The following is a 21,688-nucleotide window of genomic DNA, read 5'->3' as shown; positions in this document are numbered from 1 at the left end:
AAAAGAATGCAAAATAGAAGCATCTCGCTTATCCAAGATTTCGGAATCCCACTAAATATGATTGCAATATACGAATACATTGAAAACACATTAGGGATCCCTTGGTGTGACATGTTTGACTTGCATTAACAATTTTTTCCCAAAACTGTTCAAGTTTGTTGGATTGTGAGATTTATTTAGTTACTCATCTGTGAACGTCTATGATTAGTCAGGATGCTCACAGCACAAAATTAAACATTCAGTGACTAGTTAGAAGGCTCATTTACATATTGTATGCTTCTGGAGCTCCAGTGTTGTGGAGTTTAGTTTTAGTGCATCATTTATTAGAATAAAATGAAATGATTATGACTCATTACTATTGATTCTTAAAATAATCTACAAAAATCTCAAAAAGAAGAAGACGAAGCTCATAATGTTTGTTGATAATGATAAAGCAACAATATGTTGTGTAACCCTGGACACCAGGATGCTAGGAATAGTTTGACTTTCATTTCTGATGCCACTTTGTATTTTTTCTTTTCTGTCCGCAGTTTGTCTGATCTAGAAGAGTTTATTAAATATGCTGAGAGTGGTCTTAGTAAGAAGGTGGAGGAGGGGGACTATGCTGGCCTGGTGGAGGTTATGGGTCACTTAATGGCGGTGAAAGAGAGACAGAGTGCCACTGATGAAATGTTTGAGCCACTGCAGCACACCATTGATCTGCTGAAGACATATGAGCAGGAACTGCCAGATGTGGTGTACAAACAGCTTGAGGTAACTGCTTTCATATAAGAACTGAAACGTCGATACTACCAAATGATTGTAAAACTGTTTCAGCTTAAGTGTCTCACTTAATAGATAAAGCACATTAAGCTGAAAGTACCTTGCATCTGAATTCCTTACTGCGTAAGTGTAGATGCTTTATCATTTATCTATCATGTCAGAATATTAGAACAAAGTCTTGCATATGGTGAAAATCAGATAAACACTGTAAAAACCCAGGAGAGAGCAACCAGTTTGATGTGTATTGACGTGTGTATTTGTGCTGTGCTGTGTAGGAGCTGCCTGAGAAATGGACTAACATCAAGAAGCAAGCTGTGGTAGTGAAGCAGCATGTGGCTCCCCTGCAGGCCAGCGAGGTAGCTAACCTGCGCAGGAAATGTGCCACGTTTGATGTGGAGCAGCACAGCTTCAGGGAACATTTCCGCACCCATAGTCCTTTCAGGTTTGTTTATCATCCTTCTACAATACACACAGACTGCTGGGTAATACGTATAGTTTATAAAAGTGTGTCTTTTAGACATTGCTGTTCACTAAAGTAAACGAAAGTAAAGTGATTATAACGATTATGGTATGTACTTGGTCAAAAATGGTCAAAAGTGGGATTTTTGATTTTCAACCAAAGAAGAAAAACAAAAGGTTAAATGGGATTATGATCAAGTGTAAAAACATACCATGTAACAAATCATGATGAAAATAGATGAGTATGAGATGCTCTCCCTGGCCTGGTCAGCGCAGGCATATTCAAACAGTTCGAGAAGGCACTGACCAACAGTGGAAAAAAGTGGGTCATTTATATTATTGTCAGCGCAGCTCAGTTTTATCTATCCAATCTAATGGATAAAACAGAAAAAAGCATTTCTTTGGGTTTTTGGCTTCAGTTTTCAGCCAAGTGTGTCAAATTTCAGTTCTGGTATAAAATCATCAACAATCAAATCATGACTGTTGACATATTCAAAAAAACCTACAAAAAATCTTGGGTTTATTCGGAGTGGTCCTTTATAGATAATTAATAAACTCTTAACAGATTATCAGTAACACATCAACAACATATCAGTGCAGTAGCAGTAGCGCAACATCTGAATACACTGAAGTAAATATCTTGAAGCTGTACTATTGATACATTATTTACATTAAGCAGGTGTACTGTTAATATATTACTTCCATTATGCAAAAGCTAAGCTTACCCAGCCTAACCCTAACCCTGGCCCTGATCCTAACCCTGACCTTAACCCAAAATTTTATCCTAACCTTCATATGTTTTTAACATGTTACTGAGAGTCTGTTGAGTGTCCCCAAATCTTATATCTCCAAAAAATGATTTTAAAGTAAGACATGTCAGCATTTGTTGATTTGTTCCGCAAAAATTCTATTGGTCCATTCACCTTGAAAATAAAGGACAGCTGCCATTTTCAAATAAAATTCCCAAAATGTTTTTTTTCCTGAAAATGTCAAAATGTTACTCTCTTACTGAGGATGTGCAGTGGCACTGATGCAAAGAGCTTCTCTTGTGAAGCATCAAAAGCTATTTGATTGCTAATTTGTGCCTCGAGAAATTTCAACCTGCTTATTGTGAGTGAAATTCAAGTCTGATGTAAAAATCTTCAAGGTACAGGAACAATGCCGTAGAAGGACCATTTTGGTTCCCTAAAGAACTGTTTAGTGGATGGTTTAAAAAAATCATATTAATAAATGTAGTTCTGAAGAACCTCCACACAATGCTCTATACCAAGGTTTTATGCAAATTAAATGTTTTCCTAAAACCACACAGTATGTTCAGTTCTCAAACCATTTAGCAACAATTATTTTTATTTATTTGTTTATTTTTTCTTAGGTTTGACAGCATGAACGCATATGTGATGCTGAACACAGCCCACAAACAGATTCAGGAGAAGGAATCTGTCATGGCTGGACTCACTGAGTCAGCTAGCCTGTTTGAAGTCAACATTCCTGACTACAAACAACTCAAGCAGTGTCGCAAAGAGGTGTCCATTCTCAAAGAACTGTGGGACATAATCTCGGTGGTCCAGTTTAGTCTTGATGCCTGGCGCACCACCCCATGGCGAGATATCAACGTGGACGAGATGGATATGGAGTGCAAGCGGTTCTCCAAGGAGCTGCGAACCCTGGATAAAGAGGCCCGAGCATGGGACGCCTTTTGCGGTCTGGACAGTACTGTGAAGAACACTCTGACATCCCTTCGCGCCGTAGCCGAGCTCCAGAATCCAGCCATTCGGCCCAGACACTGGCAGCAGCTTATGATGGCCACGGGGGTCCGTTTCAGCATGGATGAGGACACCACACTGGCTGACTTGCTGAACCTCAACCTGCACCACTTTGAGGATGAGGTGAGGGGCATCGTGGACCGAGCTGTGAAGGAGATGGGCATGGAGAAGGTACTGACTGAGCTGGATGCTACCTGGACTGCGATGGAATTTGGATACGAGTCTCACCCACGGACCGGCATTCCTCTTCTCAAATCAGATGAGGACCTAGTCGAGACACTGGAAGACAACCAGGTAAGGATGTCCCAGTCATGTCTGAAGATTGGTATTGGCATTGATTGAGATGTATTTTAATTAAGGGTTTATTGATTTCAATACGGTTTGGAAAAAAATGAGTGGTCAAGGGGTTTATGCTGTGCACACACTCATGTTCAACTGATGACTTTTTTTCTGAAGAACTTATCAATTCTAGAGACTGCACTTTTTTGGGCCTTATTTTCTTAGAAGACTGGCTCTGTCAACACTGAAAAAATCCTGTATGCAGACTTTTAATATATATCAATAAGAGTACTGTAGAATCAAGCCAGTTTAAACACATACAATATCAAGAATCAGATCAAAACTTCACCACAGAATTGAAAATCGAGCCTGAAAATATGTGTATGACTACGTTTCTCATTTAAATGCAACAGTATCGGCTATATTAATCCAATCCAGGTCCTTCATCAAGACTATTTTACTCCTTTGTGCTCTGTGGACACCACTGTTCTAGAAGCAACAGAAACCGACATTATCCAAAATATTCAGCAGTGAGGTGCATGCAAGAACTTTGCTTCCGGAGCATCATGACATGGGTTTACATGGCTGGGTGGCTGCACAGAAGCCCAAGATCAATATACACAATGCCAAGTGTTGGCTGGAGGGGTGTAAAGCATGTCACAGTGGAACCATGTTCACTGGAGTGATGAATCATACTGCATTTGTTGAACCCAGAAGAACCCTACACACTAGAATGCAAAAAATAAAGTTTGGTGGAGGAGGAATAATGGTCTGGGACAGTTTTTTGGGGTTTGGGCTTGACCCATTCGTTCCAGTGATTTTAATGTTAATACTACATCATTTGAAGGTGTTTCAGACAATTATATGCTTCCAACTTTGTGGCAACAGTTTCAGGAAGATCCCTTTCTGTTCCAGTATGACAGTGCTCTTGTGCGCATAGCTCTGAGCTCTATATAAGATATGGTTTGACGAATTTGATGTGAATGAACTCCAGTGGTCTGCACAGAGGCCCATTTAAAATTGTTGAGATGAAGTGGAATGCTGATTTTGAGCCACGCCTTCTTGTTCAACATCAGTGCCGGTCCTCACAAACGCTGTTTGACTGAATGGCAACTCCATATTAATGCCTAGCTTTTTGGAAAGAGATGCCAAACATTCTCATATTTGTGTGATGGTGTCCACATACTTGTGGGCATATAATATATCTGCAAAGCAATTGTTTCAACTGCTTAAAATAGGTTCCAGCTGCAAATAAGCAGGGTTGGGCTAAGCACATGCCAAAATGGAGCATTAGTACACACTTAGTGGCAAGAGTAACCATCTCAAAGCTGGGAAAAACGAGAGTGCTTCATGTATGACATGAAATTGTCATCTTTAACAAAAATGGTCATCTTTTTTTTAAAGTCCCAAAAAACTAAAACTAAGTTGACGCTATGCACAAATTGTTACTGTAGCATTTAATGTAGCTAATTGTCAACCTAGCATGTGCTCCCTAATTTGGCTTGGTTACCATTAAGGTTAGTATGTGATGTCCATGAAATCCATGAAATTACAAATATCTGATAAAACACGGCACTGGCAGATACCCAAGATTAGACTTGTGTGCAAAAAACTTGATCAGTACTTTCCTACAAACAGGTGCAGCTGCAGAACCTCATGTCATCCAAGCACATTGCGTTCTTCCTGGAAGAAGTGTCTTCATGGCAGCGCAGACTCTCAGTGGCTGACTCGGTCGTCTCTATCTGGTTTGAGGTGCAAAGAACCTGGTCGCACCTGGAGAGCATTTTCATTGGCTCAGAGGACATCCGTTCACAGTTACCAGAGGTGCACAGTAAATTATTTTCTGATACATAAATGGCACAAGATTTGAGTCTTTAAAGTAGTAGTGCTGCAACTATGAATATATATATAAACATTTTATGTGAAGTGTGCTTCTTTAATTTTGCAGTGGCGCTGTGAGACTTAAGCTAATAAGTGAATAAGTAAAAGAACCTTATATCCCTACAATTAGCGCTGTGCAAACCACATGCCTAATTCATCACACTTGCCTTAAAATGCATCAAGCTGTCAAGTGTTAAGTATATACTGTTACACATAAAGATGGGTAAAAGTTGCATAGCTAAAAACGGTAGTACAGCTACCCACAAGCCTGATTTCTTTCAGTACATTTGTCCATTTTCATAGGTAGAGGTAGATCTTACAGTTTCAGAAACCACATAAGCAAGTCTATTTGAGACCACTTGATAACTTGTTTTAGATAAGTGTGTTATGATTTAGATTTAGGTCTTTATGTCAACTTCTCATACTTGTCAGCTACGTTAGCATTAGGGGTGTAGCTTCAGTGCAATACATCTGAAGCAACCTAAACTGTCACTGAGATGATACTCTTCTTGTGGTGGTACCCTCAAGGGAACATCTTCAGTACATTCAGTTCAGGAACTTAATTGGTCCCATACTCAATTACATTATATTTAATTGTATTTTTCAAGTTGTATTGATTTTATTGTTGTGTTTTAAAACATTAAGTAAAAGATATAAATACATACCTTTTCATAGAAAAAAAAACATATTTAAAAATTTTCTGCACAACTGAACCTTAAAACCACTGCCTTTGAGGTACATATACATCGTTTATGCCTTGATGAATGAAAAATGTGCTTGTACAGAATCTTGTGACACTAAAGGGGAAATTGTGTACATTTACTTCACCAAACTATTCTTTTTGGTCACATCATAAGAGAGTTTTCATCATTCATACTTACATGTCTGAGCAAATTACAAACATCCGTCAAAGTAGAAAAAAATGAATGTGCTGGAGAGTTTATTTGTTATCAATGAACAAACCAGATGCCTATAAAGAGGAGCTGGCCCTGCTTAAATGAGGCCCTTACTGACTCGGGAAGCATGTTGTCCTACCCACTGGCAGTGCATTCATAGATTTAGATCAGAGATGAAAATGTTTGTCTCATCATGCTTTTGGCTGAATGTGTTGAGATAATTATAATGGTATTCTAATAGGCAGAAACACAGATGTTTGTTAATAATGTCAGTTATTTTTGTTCCGCTGGGAAATGAAATTCATTCGAGCTGTTCCCTTGTGAACATCTCCGCAGGATTCCAAGCGCTTTGAAGGAATTGATACAGATTTCAAAGAGCTGGCACATGATGCACATAAAACGCCCAATGTTGTGGAGGCCACCAATAAACCTGGGCTCTACAGCAGACTGGAGGACATTCAGAGCAGGTTCACATCTTGTTTTTATCTTCCTTCTCTCTCTTTTCTTCTGGTTCGTGAGTGTGTTTAGACTGCCTTGCTTTCTCACAGCAGTGAGATATGTGGAAAAAGTGAATGTGGCATGATGATACCATTCAAAGTGTTATATTGCCTGGATCTGCAGCCCATATTTTAGTCTCTCTTTACACACACGCCTGTGAAAGTACCTTTCAGCATGACAGTTTGATGATCAGGGCACTCGCTCCTGCAGGCTGGCTCTTTGCGAGAAGGCTCTGGCTGAGTATCTGGACACCAAGCGGCTTGCCTTCCCCAGGTTCTACTTCATCTCCTCTGCTGACCTGCTGGACATTCTTTCCAATGGCACTGACCCTCAGCAGGTACCACACACCCAGAATTAACTAGGTTTTTCATGATGAAATTTATTCTGATTTGATTATTTGTATGTGCATTGATGTCTTTTAAAGGGCTGTTGTGTTCACTAATAATTGAGATAAGAGAGATTTATTAGGGGCAAATCAATAATCGGGGTCAAAACGGTCCAGGGTCAACGAACCAACACGGAGAGATCGGGGAACAGACATGACAAAAAAGGAACAGGATAAACAACCACAGAGAACAGAAAATGCAACAGAGGCTAGCAGTGTTATGAACTGCTTCACACAAGGGGCAGGAGTCAAGTGCAAGTTTAATTCCAGGTGCAAAGTAGGCAATAACAAGCAGAGGGTCAGAAATCCAGGAAAGCAGGCCACAGAAAGCAGACAAATTCAAAGGGGGCAAATCCAAAAGAGTAGTCAATAACAAACCAAAAAGCAAGGTCAAAACATGCGCAAATGCAGCGTATATATATATAATATTTATACACACACACACACACACACACACACAAAATGGCCAGCATAAAAAGGTCAGAGGATCAAGAGATATCTAGTATTCTGGAGACAGCGACCTCCTGTGGTGGGGAGGAGAATGGCAGCCGGCAGATGTGACAAGCAGATACAACACCAAACAACACAATGCAACCAATACACTACAAAGACCAGCGAGAGACTAGGGAAAACACAGGACTTAAATACAGGGACAGGTCACGAGACACAGGTAGTTAACAAGAGGGTAACAGTTGAAAACAATCAAGGGCAGGGTCTGGAAACAAGGGGGCAGGACTGGGAAAGAAGCAAAACAAAAACACACGGACAAGACCAAAACCAAAACAAAAGCACATGGAGGACTGGGAGGGGCCAATCGTGACAATAATGATTAAAAACTCAAACCATAATTCAAGCAATTAAAACATCTGCACTAATAATAAATTCTTGAAGATTTAAAAAAAAAAATTATGCCCAGTAAAATGCTAAAAATGTTATAGGAGCATCTCTTAATCTTATTGCATATTAAAAATGCAAAGATTTATGAATTATGCATTATCATTCATTATCAGCTAAGTAAACTGTAATGGTGGGGAGCGATGAGGCAGATGCACGTGCAAATCCAGAGTCATGGTCAGAACGGTCCAGGGTCAGATGGCCAATACGGAGAGCAGGAGGGACAGACATGACCAAATGAACACCGAACTCCAAACAGACCAGAAATAAACAATACTCTTCAAATAATAAATAGTGCATCCAATTAACAAACGTATTAAACAAAGACCAACAAGAAACTCAGGAAAACACAGGGCTTAAATACAAACAGGGATAACCGGACGCAGGTGGAAAACAGGTGGGAACAATCAGGGGCGGAGTCATAAAACAAGGGGCCAGACTGGGGATCAAAACAAAAAGCATGTGGACTAGACCAAAACACAACACGAACACATGGACCGGACTGGGAGGGGCCAGTCATGACATAAACACCCCCTTGATTCCCAGTTTCCAATTCTTGCCCTTACCTCACTACTCTGCACGCTATGCTTTTACCAGGCTATTTGATTCCAGAGATTTTGGAGTCAACTCAATTTCTGTTTCCAACTGATTGGAATTCATGGAGTCGATTACTTCCAATAATCTCTCTTTCAAAAAACAAGACATAACATAAATAGAGTAATATATTAATTCTGTTTTACTCTAGCAAGGAAATTGGAGAGCTAGCTGAAAATAGCCAGCCCCCAATAGACAGATGACAGAATGTAACTGCTGCACCTTTTAAGGTACAACATGAAAATTTTAATAAGCTTCACTGTGAGTTGAAAGTTGTGGAAGGGAATGAGGAAGTTGCTCTGTTTCTGCTTGACAGGTGGGTAACATTAACTTATTTTTGCTGTTTCGTAGAAGTAGTAGGTCAGCATTGTTTTGCCTCATTTGATAATGTTTGTTATAGTTAATCCCAACTGATTAGCATCACAGCAGTAATTGGAGCAAGTTTGCTAACCCACAACCTAGCTAATGTTAGTTACATTAATTGCTGTTTGCGCTAATGTTATATTATGGTATTTATCCACACAACATTTGCGAAAATGTTTTATCTAAGATCTCAAAAGTGTCATTTGCCAATGCACGTCCATTAATATGGGGCCAGAATTTCTGAAGATCTGCTGAACAGAGGGGTGCATTTGTAATTCATTCCCTAGAATTGCGTACTGTGATAAGTGTTATCAGCTATCAGTGATTAAAGGCGATCGGTATTGACACCAAAAACAATGATCGGTCCATTTCTATTGGCAGTTTTTAATTGTAAGCCCATTTTTCATTATTAACATTAAATTTTGTGTTTTATACCTTGTCTAAAGTAAAACACAGCTGGACTATCGATGTGGAAGTTGTGGAAGAGTGTGTTTAACCCTTGTGTGATCTTAACATTCTGTTTACTCCCATTGTCCTATGGGTCCAAAATGACCCGCCCTACCAAAGGGCATTACACATTACAAAGACGATTACCAGTGAACAGTATTACATTGTCATAAAAGTTTACTTTTACACAGTAGAGGTTTATTATTGCTATAATATAAATGTGAAGTAATTACATCTGAATTAATTATATTAAAAGGGAAAAAACAGTCAACAATCTGGAACTTTTTTGTCAACAGTTTATTCTTTTATAATTTTTAGGAAGTGAATTATTAAAATACTTCTCTCATAACACTAATAAAACAAAATTTTACTTGATTTTGTGAACACTTTTCACCATCAACTCTATTTAACACATGTTGGACAGTATGTGCGAACGTGAGAATGGGCTTTGCAGATGTACTTCTCACATGTGCAGCACACAGATTTTGTCTTGCAGTCCTTCTTCCAGGGGCAGAACTGGCACCTTTTTCTTTTGACTGACCCAGCTGCAGCCTCAGGTGGATCAGGACAAGATATAACTCCTTGAACAGCTTCCACAATGGCTGCAGTGGCTTCTGTGCGAGGCAGGCGCTCCCTTTTCTCAATGCACGGGGTGACAAGAGCCTTTCCCAACTGCTCAAGGAACATCCTTCTGTATATGTAGCCTCGCCACGGGACCTATATACACCTGCTAATATCAAAAGCCCTATGTAGCCACGCAGGTCAATCTCATCCATATTTTTCCAGTTTTCTCCATATTTCCGGAAACCCTCCAAATTTGTATTCTCCAGGATGATTTTTTCGATGGCTGGTGTGATGAACAGGAGAAAGGTGGATGAAATGTCCTGGACATGGGCAGCCGAATACCTTGTTGGTCCTGGAGTCATCCTTATGATGTTTGATGCTGCAGTTCTTCCCTGGTTGCTGTCTGAATTTGATGAGGACCATGCAATTTTGCCATTCTTTGACCAAAAAGTCTCTCTGTCAGCTTGAGGGATTTCCTCTTCTTCTTCATCTGAAGATGCTTCATCCTCTGGGTTTTTTCTACAGCTAAACATGGTAGTTGGTCACTTTTGACCCGCAAGACAACACAAGGGTTATCAGACAGACTGACTAGATAGTAACAGCAAAATATCTCACACTCTTATCTTCACACATTGGTACGGGCAAACCTGAACATCACAGTGTGCAGACCGAAGCTTTGAAGCTGACTCTTCATTGCTGAATGCCCAGCACTGAGGAACGGATTCTGTGTCTTTCTGGGATTGACTTCTAGCCCTAGCTTTTTATGGAGAGGATTTTATGCCCAATTGAAAAGCAATTATTACGGTGGATAAATGTGAAATGTAATGCACACATGACATTACTTTTCCACAGTGACACGCAGAAAACATACTAGAATGAAAAACAAAACTATTACATTGTTTTCACCTTGCTTGACCTCTTTACTGAAAAACAATACAGGAGGATTTGCATGTAAAAATGAAATGCTGAATTGAATTGATAAATGAAATGAATTGAATTGAATGCTGTCCACCTTGAAATGTAATGAAGGCATGGCTGTTTTTTGTCCCACTGTGCAGTACTTTAAATGGATTTTGCCTCATTGAAATGCAATTGGAACAGTGAAACCATTGAGGTAAAGCACATATGACATCCACCGTGACATGGGGAAAAAGTGCTACCATGTGTTGTCATTGCTTGACCTCTTATTTGGGCTCCAAATGTATTTGCCTCATGGAAATGCAACCAAATCAGCAAAATGCAATGTACACAGGGGACTGCATTTAGGCAATAACATGTGCAAAACATCCAAATGACAAGTAAAGGGTCCATTTTTCTTATTTAACATTGTTTGAAGTTTTGGAAAGTGGAACACAATACCAGTGGCTTTATTACATTACGAGGCAGATTGTATTAAATTCTGAATTCAGCATTTTGTAAATGGAAATGGAAAAGTATACTTTATACATGATAATGTCGTGTGCATTGAATTTCACGTTTTTCACTGTAGTGATTGCTTTTCAATTTGGCACAAATTCATCTCCATAGCTTTTATGTTTGGTCAGTGGGAATTTCATTCCTTTATATTTGAACCAATAGAGCAGATGAAAGGGAACATAGCAGAAACAAAAATTAAAATCGCAAAATGAATAAATCAGAAGATAAACAATTGAATTTTATCTTCTAAACTTGCATATATTGAATCTGTTTTGTGGTGTGTAAAACTGTTTTAGCCTGCTCAATGGCCTGTGGTGCTAACAGGGCAGTATAGTAGCTAATGGCTTCACACACAACAGCATTGGCCCAGTCCCACAGATCAGTGGAGCTTCAGTGAGTCTGTGCTGTGGTGTTTGAAGATGATGCATGGCATGCTAAGCTACTACTACCTGCTTCAGCTCTGCACACTGTATTTGAGAGTATATTAGATAGATGTTAAGATGTTAGAAGAAGTTACCATTAAGGTAACTGGTGCACCATTTACAGTATAACAGAAAAGTCGAATATGGAGCTGGCAAACACAAAGCCAAGTTCAGCCTTGTGATAAGAGGAGCAAGATAATATCCAGCTGCTCCAGACTGAAACCTTGGTTACTTCAAAAACCGATAAGGAGTTAGAAAATGGATCCTTTTTAAGAAGTTATGACTTTTTGTTGTTTCAGAAATATTGCAAAACTTTTGCCTTTTCTGTCTCAGAGTGACGCACTGAAACTTGTTGCTGTGTTTGTTACAGGCACAGTTGATTGTTTGTAAAGCTTTTCTCACTGGGCTTCCTAAGAAAAGTCTGTCTAATACAAATCATACAGAAAGCAGCAAAAACAAGTGAAAAAACAAAACAGAGCTCATATCACTTCCATTTTGAAAGAATTGCACTGGCTACCTGTGTCTTTCAGGAAAGATTAAGTTCTGCCACTAGTTTTTAAGGCTCTAAATGGTCTAGAACCCACTTACATCACAGAATGTTTCAGTTTGTTCCAACACGTGATCTTAGATCTGCAGAAACTGACCTTCTGCAAATACCTTCTGTGAAATGCGGAAAATGTGAAGAGGCCTCTTTCAATTATTATGCTTCTAAACTGTGGAACTCAATTCCACCTTTTATTAGACAGTCAAGCTCAGTTGAACATCCATCCATCCATCCATTTTCTAAGCCACTTCTCCGTCAGGGTCGCGGTCAGTTGAACATTTGAAATTAAAACTCTTGTTCCCTTTGGTATTTTAAATTAATACTCAGTTTCTTTATTCTGTTGCTGTTGAGTTACTTGGAGCTTCCACTGGCATAAAAAGATTATTATTATTATTATTATTATTATTATTATTATTATTGACGACTCTAATCAATTGTCAGAGAGCATGATATTCCTTGGTATAACCTAGGAACTTTCATCATATCACCAGTGTCATATCAGTAGCTACTCAAAAAAATTGTGGAAGCTATATTTAATTTCTGCTGTCTCCCTTTATCACCAAGACACTGTCTTGCTTAAAATTAAGTGGAGTCGACACTCCACAAGACCTAGAGTCGTGCATCTCTAGTTATGTAGCTAGAATATTTAACATTCTACAACAAGAAATGGAGCCTGATGGAGACACGCATACATTATGCATTCGTACCACATAGTATTTAAGCTTTTTAAAGGCGTCTTTTTTTGTTTTTCCACAAAAATATTTTGGAATCTGTGCAAAACTATGTATGGTCTACTGCTGTTCAGTTTAGTTCATTTTGATTCTTTTAATTTAGTGAATAAAATAACTGGTAGATTAATCAATTAGTAGTACAGTTATAGCCTTATCAGTATGATATAGGTTTTTCCATATTGGAATTTAAGTCATGAATTAAGCAAATTTGAATGTATATGATTATCTCTTAGGCAGAAATGGCTAAAACTGGACTTTCAAGGACGTGCTTTCAGTGCAGCACCTCGCATCATACTCCAGATGGCAGTGTTGGTCACTGCTTGCCTGCTAAGATGACTCAAAGAGAAATTTTATAACAATGTGATGAACCTGGTGTAAACATTTCTGAACAAACATGGTGGTTTTAATTTAATCTGGAGCTTCTGTTATCCACCCTCAGGTTCAGAGGCATCTGTCCAAGTTGTTTGACAACACAGCAAAGATGAAATTTGAGACTGATGCCGATGGCAACCCCACCAAGATGGGGCTGGGAATGTTCAGTAAGGAGGAAGAGTATGTTCCATTCAATGAGCGCTGTGACTGCACCGGCCAGGTACATTCAGCTTCCTCACAGTGCACCTGAAAACTGATAAACTATGTGCTTATTTAGAGTCACTGGAGTGAAAGAGAAAGTGAAAGTTGGAGTGGAAGACAGAGTGAAAGAGAAAGTTAACAAACAGCAGTTATTGCTCTTGTTTAAATAAAAGCATTGGGTTGAATTGTTGATATAGCTTATCTACACACACTCAGATTGTTAACAGTTGATTGCCAATAGCCATTGAAATAGCAATAGCCCTGAGTTTGATTATGCTCATACAAAACATTTTTGTCCCAATCTCCTCTTTTTTACTGTTTTGTTAGGGTTAATTTCAATACAATAATAATAATAATAATAATAATAATAATCATAATATTCCATTATCTCATGTGCACTACCATCTACTAATGTAAGAGTAAATGTACCATAGAAAATTTGTCTTATAATTTAGATTCTTATAAAATATGCAATTATTTACATTTATTCAGGCATCAACCTTTCAGGCATTCAAGCATAAGCCTGTAGATCAATGTGCTTGTAAATTATTTAGAGGTGTGATAAATAGAAACAGACACATCAGTAGTGCAACATTTAAAAAACTAGTATAGTAACTAGTATATAAAAAGTAACTTCTCAGATTTTTCAACATTTCTGCATAATTAGGTAGTTGAGGAAGGTTTAAACTGTGTCGTTCTGCATAGTCTGATGTGAACCATTGCATAGCAAGAAACTTCACAGGAGTTGTTCACAATGGTGATGATAGAAACCAGACATCTGAAGAGTTTAATGGCTCTAAAAGCAGCCTCAGACAGTTATCACATAAAATGCTTATCAATAATCTACATTACGCCTGTGCCAACACCCAAAGAAAACTTTTTCAGATCTATCACTATTTTACTATTATAAGCATTACATATAAAAGCTTGCGAGTAAGATCACTGTTGGTTTTGGATATTTAGTAAATATAATGACAATATCTGAAGACATCACAACATCTGGCTCCTATCACCACTGTAAAGAAATACAATTAATTTCATATTTTGGGCAATTTGGGCAGTCATGGGCTGGAGGTTAGGGAGCTGGCCCTGTGACCAGAAGGTTGCTGGTTCGATCCCCAGGGCCGACAGTCCATGACTGAGGTGTCCTTGAGCAAGACATCTAACCCCCAACTGCTCCCCGGGTGCCATGGATAGGGCTGCCCACCGCTCCGGGCAAGTGTGCTCACTGCCCCCTAGTGTGTGTGTGTTCACTAGTGTGTATGTGGTGTTTCACTTCACGGATGGGTTAAATGCGGAGGTGGAATTTCCCCGGTTGTGGGATAAAAAAAAAAAAACACTATATCTTAACTTAATCAGGCCATTCTAAATTACATTTTTACATCCCAAAGGCTGAATTACATTGAATTAAAAAAAAAAAAAAATTAAATCTCCTTTAACGTAGTTGAATGTGAAATGTGAGTATCTACAGTGGAACGTCACAGCAAATACTGAAAGTATTTCTGGCTTTAACCTCCCTGTAAAAGTGGTTAACAGTTCAGTGTAAGTAAGTACTTAATGTTGTAACAAGCAATAAAACTAGTTACATTCAACTCCAAAAATTGCATGAAAAGAATCGTTCATTTAAAGTATTTATTCAGGTTGATTTGATGACCCATTTTTTACAGTGCTGAAAATTTCAGACCTCAATGTAAAGATAAAAACTAAATGGTAATGAAATTTCAGTATAGCATAATATTTTTTTCAGGTTGAAATATGGCTGAATAGAGTTCTGGACACAATGCGGGCTACTGTGCGCCATGAGATGACAGAGGCAGTTGTAACATATGAAGATAAACCCAGGGAACAGTGGCTGTTTGATTATCCTGCTCAGGTATGAAATCCCAGTCTGCTATTGTTCAGAGGCAAATCAAATGCTGCTTGTAAACACCCGCAGGCAGAATCCACCAAGAATGAGAGAATATTTATGAAGGACCAGGAAACATGCTGCGGAATTAAGATAGTGGGAAATATTTATTGCGGTGTGTTAAATGTTTCATAGACAGTAGCTGTTGATGATATCTTTTATGTGATGCAATAAATTCAGCTACTTCTGTATTCCTGGAGAATGTTCAGTCAGAAGGTGGATGCCAGGGTGCAGTCTTTGATGCTTCTGCATGCTGTGTGCGTGAATATGTTTCTTTTTATGTGTGTATTTTAGGTTGCACTCACCTGTACTCAGATCTGGTGGACGTCTGATGTGGGGATGGCCTTCTCTAGGCTGGAGGAAGGCTATGAGAACGCTATGAAGGAGTACTATAAGAAACAAGTGAGCCAGCTAAACACCCTCATCACCATGCTGATTGGGCAGCTTAGCCCTGGGGACAGGCAGAAAGTCATGACCATCTGCACCATAGACGTCCACGCCAGAGATGTGGTGGCAAAGATCATCGCTCAGAAGGTACCACCATCAATCTTAAGGGGGCCATAGATCATAGAAACCTGAATTTTTTCACTTTGAAATAAAAGTCATTTCCAACCATTCATTCTCCAGTTTGTGTGCTCCATATATAGAAATGTATACGTTAAAAATCTGTCGTTTTTGTGGTATTACGAAGATAGCCTATAGCAGCTGAGGTCTGCCCATTCATATGAAGTGGGCTGTTTCTGCCCTGCTTCTGAATGAAGCGCATTACAGGGCAGCCAAATCAGAACAGAACCATTTTCATATCTCAGTCTTAACAACACTATAACAAACATCCTGTTTAATTCTAATGGGTAAAGAGTGGTTGAAAAACAAGTAGAACAAACAAACAAAAAAATGGGCAAGACTGTAACAGGCTGCCTAGATAGGAGCACATGAATAATCACTGAAAGGAATTTTATAAATCAATACTGGAGCATTTAAAACAGCTGTATACACCAGATATGTAAATAACATTATTGACATAAAAGGTGTTTTTAACTAGGCCTCTGCTTTGTAAGTTAGATCAAAATGATCCTATATAACAGTGTTATAAATGGAAGAAATGCCTGTGATTTTAATGTCATTTGCTTCATAAAACCTTTTATGTCGCTTTGCAAATGCTGATATAGTCTGTTCAAAAATGCTCAAGTTATCCTATTTAAATAATTTATGCAGTGTTTATACATGTGTTATGACATTCCTTCAGATAAGGGATATGCCCCTTTAATGTCATTTACCCACTTGTAGTTGGGCTACTGTAGTGTCTGCAGTGTCATTCTGCATTCAGTCACAGTCAGCACACAGGGAGTGATATTCATTAACTAAAGGAAAGTCAGCGCCGTATTAGCTTTTTCGCTAAGGGACTTTGGAATACTTTTTCATTAAGGAACATGCATGCAATATTATTTGCCTTCTTGGCAAAATAGTTATGATGTGTTATTCCCTTATGATTTCGGGATTCACTTGAATGACTGTTATTAAGTCAAATAGAAATCCTAATGAAAGTGAAGTGAAGAGAGTGGCTTAGACACTGGATAATTTCGTTCACACTGCTCAGGTGTTACATTCTCTCATGCTAATCCTCCATAATCATCTCCCTTGTTGTGCCATGCATATTGTAGCTCAGTCTGTGCTGTTTTCCTTGCTTTCAGGTGGAGAACTCTCAGGCCTTTGTGTGGCTATCTCAGCTGCGCCACCGCTGGGATGAGAGCGAGAAGCACTGCTTCGCCAACATCTGCGATGCGCAGTTCCTCTACTCCTATGAGTACCTGGGCAACACGCCACGCCTCGTCATCACACCGCTCACGGACAGGTGAGGAAGCCCAGTGGAGACTGAGCTGCTTTAGGCTGGAAATCTGTCTTATGAGGCATCTTCCAGCCTGAGATGAATGCATATCACTGTGGCAGAGTTCGGAGGCAATTAATCCATTCAGCTCTTAGCTTACTTTCCAGTTATTATTCTTAGTAAACACAGTGAAACTATTGTGGAGCTATGAGGCTAACAAACTAGTTTGTCACTCAAATCTTTTCCATAAATTCACCTCCAAAACTTCTCTCAGCCTGCTCAAACTGCATCCATACAGTGCCAGAAACCACATAAGCAAGTCTAGGCAGAATACTTAACTTGGCTTAGTTTGCTACAGTGCTAAATAATGTAAATAAGCGTTCATTACTTGGTATCAACATTAGTCTCATAGGTGCAGTGAAGCTGCAAACTGAAGAAACAAATGTTATGGGACAGCGGGGAGGCGGACCCAAGTGCAGAACTGAAAGCCAGTGGGAAAAAAGGGGAGTAAGGAGGTTTATTGGGGCAACGGAGCGTGTTTATGTGATGAAAAAATTGGGGTAACCCCGTGCCGGGTTTGAACCACCACAGTACAGATCGGTGGTCCGTGGCGTAATCACTGTGCCACCAGGACATGCAGGTAACCCCAGTTGAAGCCCTTCAAGGAAGGGAAAGAAAAAAAGGCGGGCACATCAAAGGAACTAGAGCCAGCGTGCTCAAACAAAGGCTGAGGTAGAAAGGTGGGACAAACGATAATGAAAACACACCCACCATAATTATGATGCTAAGGCAGACTATCCTTCACTTGTTTCCTCTTAGAGCAAACACCTTTTGTATGGCTTGGATTTTGTTTTGTCATTTGTGAGTAATTTGGGGCAATTACTCTTGTGTTTTTTCCAGCCCTCCTCTTCTCTCTTTTTACTTTATGGGGCAATTTCTTCTCTCAGGCCTCTTTTGGTTTTGGGGCAGTTTCTTTTTGAAGACTAAGTACCGTTACCAGTCACCCCTCTACAAAGGTGTGACAAACACTGCCATTTGCCCCAGCCTTAAGTAGGGGAGCCCACAGGTGTGCCAAGTAAGCCTAATTAGTCCACGGCTCCTCGCTGCCATTGCCCTCTGCTAGCAGCAGGCGGGGCTGACTGCACCTTTACAACAAACTTCACACACTACATGTCTTAGTTGATCAACTACATTTAACTGGAAAAAGAACTTTTTTTAAACTATCACTGTAAAGGATTACATTCTGTTCAGATTAGTCAGGTGCAATCCATCACTTTGAAACTGTGTATTGTTTTAGCTATTGTGGTAAAGACTTCAATACAACCATATATGTTTCTATGGTTTCATACATCATCCATTTTCCCACCTGCTAACAAAGATGTTTTCTCTTTTTTGAAGTTACATGACATGATCATTCATATTTCCAAGGCTTCATAACTTTGCATTCTTTGGGAACGTAATGGCCCAACATATCTTTATCTATATCATATACATTTTCCCAAAAAATAGTACAATAGTACAATAGTTTCTCAAAAGCTGATTATATCCTTCCTCCCGCACATCCTCCAGCATAGCTGGCGATGTTTACACCGTTTCAGGGGTTGTAAAATAGCAGGTCAGATTTTTCCATCTCAATTCCTTTCCTTATCCTTGAATTAGCAGTAGTGTGTGGGTTACACACACTTTAACCCAGGAGTCAAGGGGTAAGGACTTAAAGGGGATGTCACCAAAGTTTCTTAAAGGGGTGACCAGCCAGGTGGTGGGCTGAGCTGGGTTTAAAGTGTTAAAGAAAGTGAGCGTCCCATTAAACACTCTCCTGCTCAAAGTAAACAGCAGGTTGCCGAAGCCCCTTGGCAAGCTGTTTATATGAAAGTGCCCCAAACGGTCTCTAGTTGTCTTTGAAACAACAACAAAGCGAAGACAGGCGTCTTTGATGAAGAAATCAATGGCGCTGCGTCTTGCCGAGCATATGGTGGGCTTTTCGTAGCTCCGGCAATGCTCTGTTGACCATGTCAGAGCTCTGGCTTTCATCCATGTTGAGATGAATGTGCTGAGGAATGCTACCAGTGCAGATGGCTCCATATTCGTTGGGCCTCAGAAGTTGTGCATTTAAAAAAAAAAAAAAAGCTGATGCTTCCCATAAACATAAACTGCCGAATTACGCTTTTGGTAATTAATAGCAAGGTTGTTAAGGGCATTTGATTCCATATGTAACAGAAAGAGGCTCTTTGTAAGCACATATTTATGTACAGTATCCAGATAGTTTAGGTCTTGCAAAAATGGCATCTTAGGAACTCCTGTTTCACTTGTGTTCTCGAAACTAGCATTTGGAATCAGGCCCAGGTTATGAGATCCGTGTAGCATTGCCAACATATTTCCTTCAACAGTGAACAGTGAGGAGCAAAGACATTCTCTTTAGGTTTGCAGTATTTCTGCACTTAAGGGATCACAGGTCATTAAAATTAGTATGCCAAACTGCAAGGCTTCACTCAGACTAGGATAGACAGATAGAGCATTGTGTGTTTACAAATGTGTGCTTAATCACAGATATTGGTAGAATTTTACATCTTTTAATTTTTAATCAAAACAGCTACTAAGTACAAGTTATTCGTTTTTCAGCTTCAGAAAAAAATAACAAAAAACAGGCATGTCACAGAAAATGACAGAAAAGCTTCCAACACTAATGATAATATCAAGTGTATCCATTTGTATAGATACATTTGTCCACTCTACTTTTTGTATTGTACTTTTTGTTTCTATTGACCCTTTAGCTCTTCCAGTTATAGCTGTTCTCCCAACAAAAGCTGCTTTTAGCAGGGTCATTGACATTATGTTCAAAGAGACAATAACATTAACACAAGCCAAACTACCCAAATGAACCTTCAAATTTCTTTCTCATGTAAATCTAAAATGGCCAAAGGAGACACTTCCGAGGATATTAGATGTAAGATAATCCACTTGCATAAGGAAGAGGAAATTAAAAAAGGAAAATAAATGGAGTTTTAAAAAATGTAAAGAAACTCTTCACAATTTAATGTAAAACTCCTAACAACTCTGCAAGACCATGTAGACCACCAACATTATCACCATCCGATAAACAGCACTTTAAGCTTTTATCTTTGAGAGAGAGGATAAAAGCTATAAGCTAGAGTCTGAAAGGATGTGTGGCTGTCAAGAAGCTGTTGGAAATGGACAAAAAAAGACCATTTGCTCTAGAACACTGAAACTGGACAGACCTCAACATTTCTGAATGTGTTTGGGATTGCTGGATTGTCAGAAGCAGAAAATGCAACCGACTTCTGAGACTGAGCATTGGAGGTGTGGAAAATACATCTGCAAATTTCTTTGTAAAACAAAGGCACGGGTATTTAAAAAGAATGGAAGCTGCAGTAGCGCAAAGAGTGGGCACACTAAATACTGAAAAAATGATATTATATTTAATTGTTGTGGCTTTGGTGTAATTTTCTGTTAAATATGTTTTCTGCTGTTTTTCCTGATGCTGAAAAATGAATAACTTATGTATTTTAACATCTGTTTTGACTGAAGAATAAATAATGAAAGGTGATCTCTGAGTTTCGCACAGTACTGTATGTATTGTTCAGTTGATTGACAGAATAACATATGTGTAAATCAAGGACATTAGACTGGGTTGCTTCCAGGTTTCAGCTCTGCAGAGATTAGTGTTTTCCCTCTTCTGACACTCCAATTTCTCAAAGTCATGAAAGGTTGTTAATTGGCTGATGGCTCTGCGCTAAACTCTGCAGAGCTGTGACACAGAAGGAACTGGGTTTGACATCCCTGATATTTGATAGTTACAGATTACTATCAATCAGATCAGTGCCCTGTGCAAAGCAAGGGTCAATATAGGTGTCGTGAATATCTGAATGTCTTTTCTGTTTTGATCCTGTTATATGAAATGCCTCTGAGTGGGTTTCTGTTCCTGTTTGTCCACTCTAACGTAGATGCTACATCACACTGACCCAGTCGCTGCATCTCACCATGAGTGGAGCTCCAGCTGGCCCTGCTGGCACAGGGAAAACGGAGACCACCAAGGACTTGGGTCGAGCGCTCGGCATTATGGTCTATGTGTTCAACTGCTCTGAGCAGATGGACTACAAGGTGAATAGCCTCAATCATACATGAATGAATACAGCTAGTGTGAGTTGAAATTAGTAGGCCTTTTTTTTGAGTCATCTGATTCTTTCTCCTTTGGTTGAAAGGTTGGTTTAGATCTGCGTTCAGTTCAAAGCAATCGCTTGATGTTTTGTTTTAATTAAGAGGCGAGGATAATTAGGGTTGCTATGAGATATACATGTGAAGACAGAGTTCTCACTTTGCAGATATTTTCAGGCTGTAATGCATCTATCTTCTTATTTCTCTCTCTCTCTCTCTCTCTCTCTCTCTCGCTCTCTTTATTCATTTCCCAATTCCCTGCCTGAGTCCGTCCATCATCTTATGAGTTGTGTGTTAAGCAAAGCAAAGCTGT

The 21,688-nt window shown here is 39.3% G+C and overlaps 1 protein-coding gene across 1 annotated transcript in view; it reads left to right on the top strand.

Moving 5' to 3' along the window:
• LOC108424873 (dynein heavy chain 9, axonemal) overlaps window positions 1-21,688 on the top strand; it is a 167,439-nt gene that overhangs the window by 27,568 nt on the left and 118,183 nt on the right. Inside the window, exons 18-28 of the mRNA XM_017693145.2 lie at window positions 531-753; window positions 1,038-1,204; window positions 2,594-3,278; window positions 4,902-5,087; window positions 6,377-6,507; window positions 6,749-6,875; window positions 13,338-13,490; window positions 15,219-15,344; window positions 15,672-15,911; window positions 17,069-17,229; window positions 21,165-21,321. Coding sequence (XP_017548634.2) covers window positions 531-753; window positions 1,038-1,204; window positions 2,594-3,278; window positions 4,902-5,087; window positions 6,377-6,507; window positions 6,749-6,875; window positions 13,338-13,490; window positions 15,219-15,344; window positions 15,672-15,911; window positions 17,069-17,229; window positions 21,165-21,321 — 2,356 coding nt within the window. The remainder of the gene's footprint in view (window positions 1-530; window positions 754-1,037; window positions 1,205-2,593; window positions 3,279-4,901; window positions 5,088-6,376; window positions 6,508-6,748; window positions 6,876-13,337; window positions 13,491-15,218; window positions 15,345-15,671; window positions 15,912-17,068; window positions 17,230-21,164; window positions 21,322-21,688) is intronic.

The sequence above is a fragment of the Pygocentrus nattereri genome, chromosome 13 (assembly GCF_015220715.1).
Source record: "Pygocentrus nattereri isolate fPygNat1 chromosome 13, fPygNat1.pri, whole genome shotgun sequence".
NCBI lineage: Eukaryota > Metazoa > Chordata > Actinopteri > Characiformes > Serrasalmidae > Pygocentrus > Pygocentrus nattereri.
This window is presented reverse-complemented; position numbering and strand designations above follow the sequence as displayed.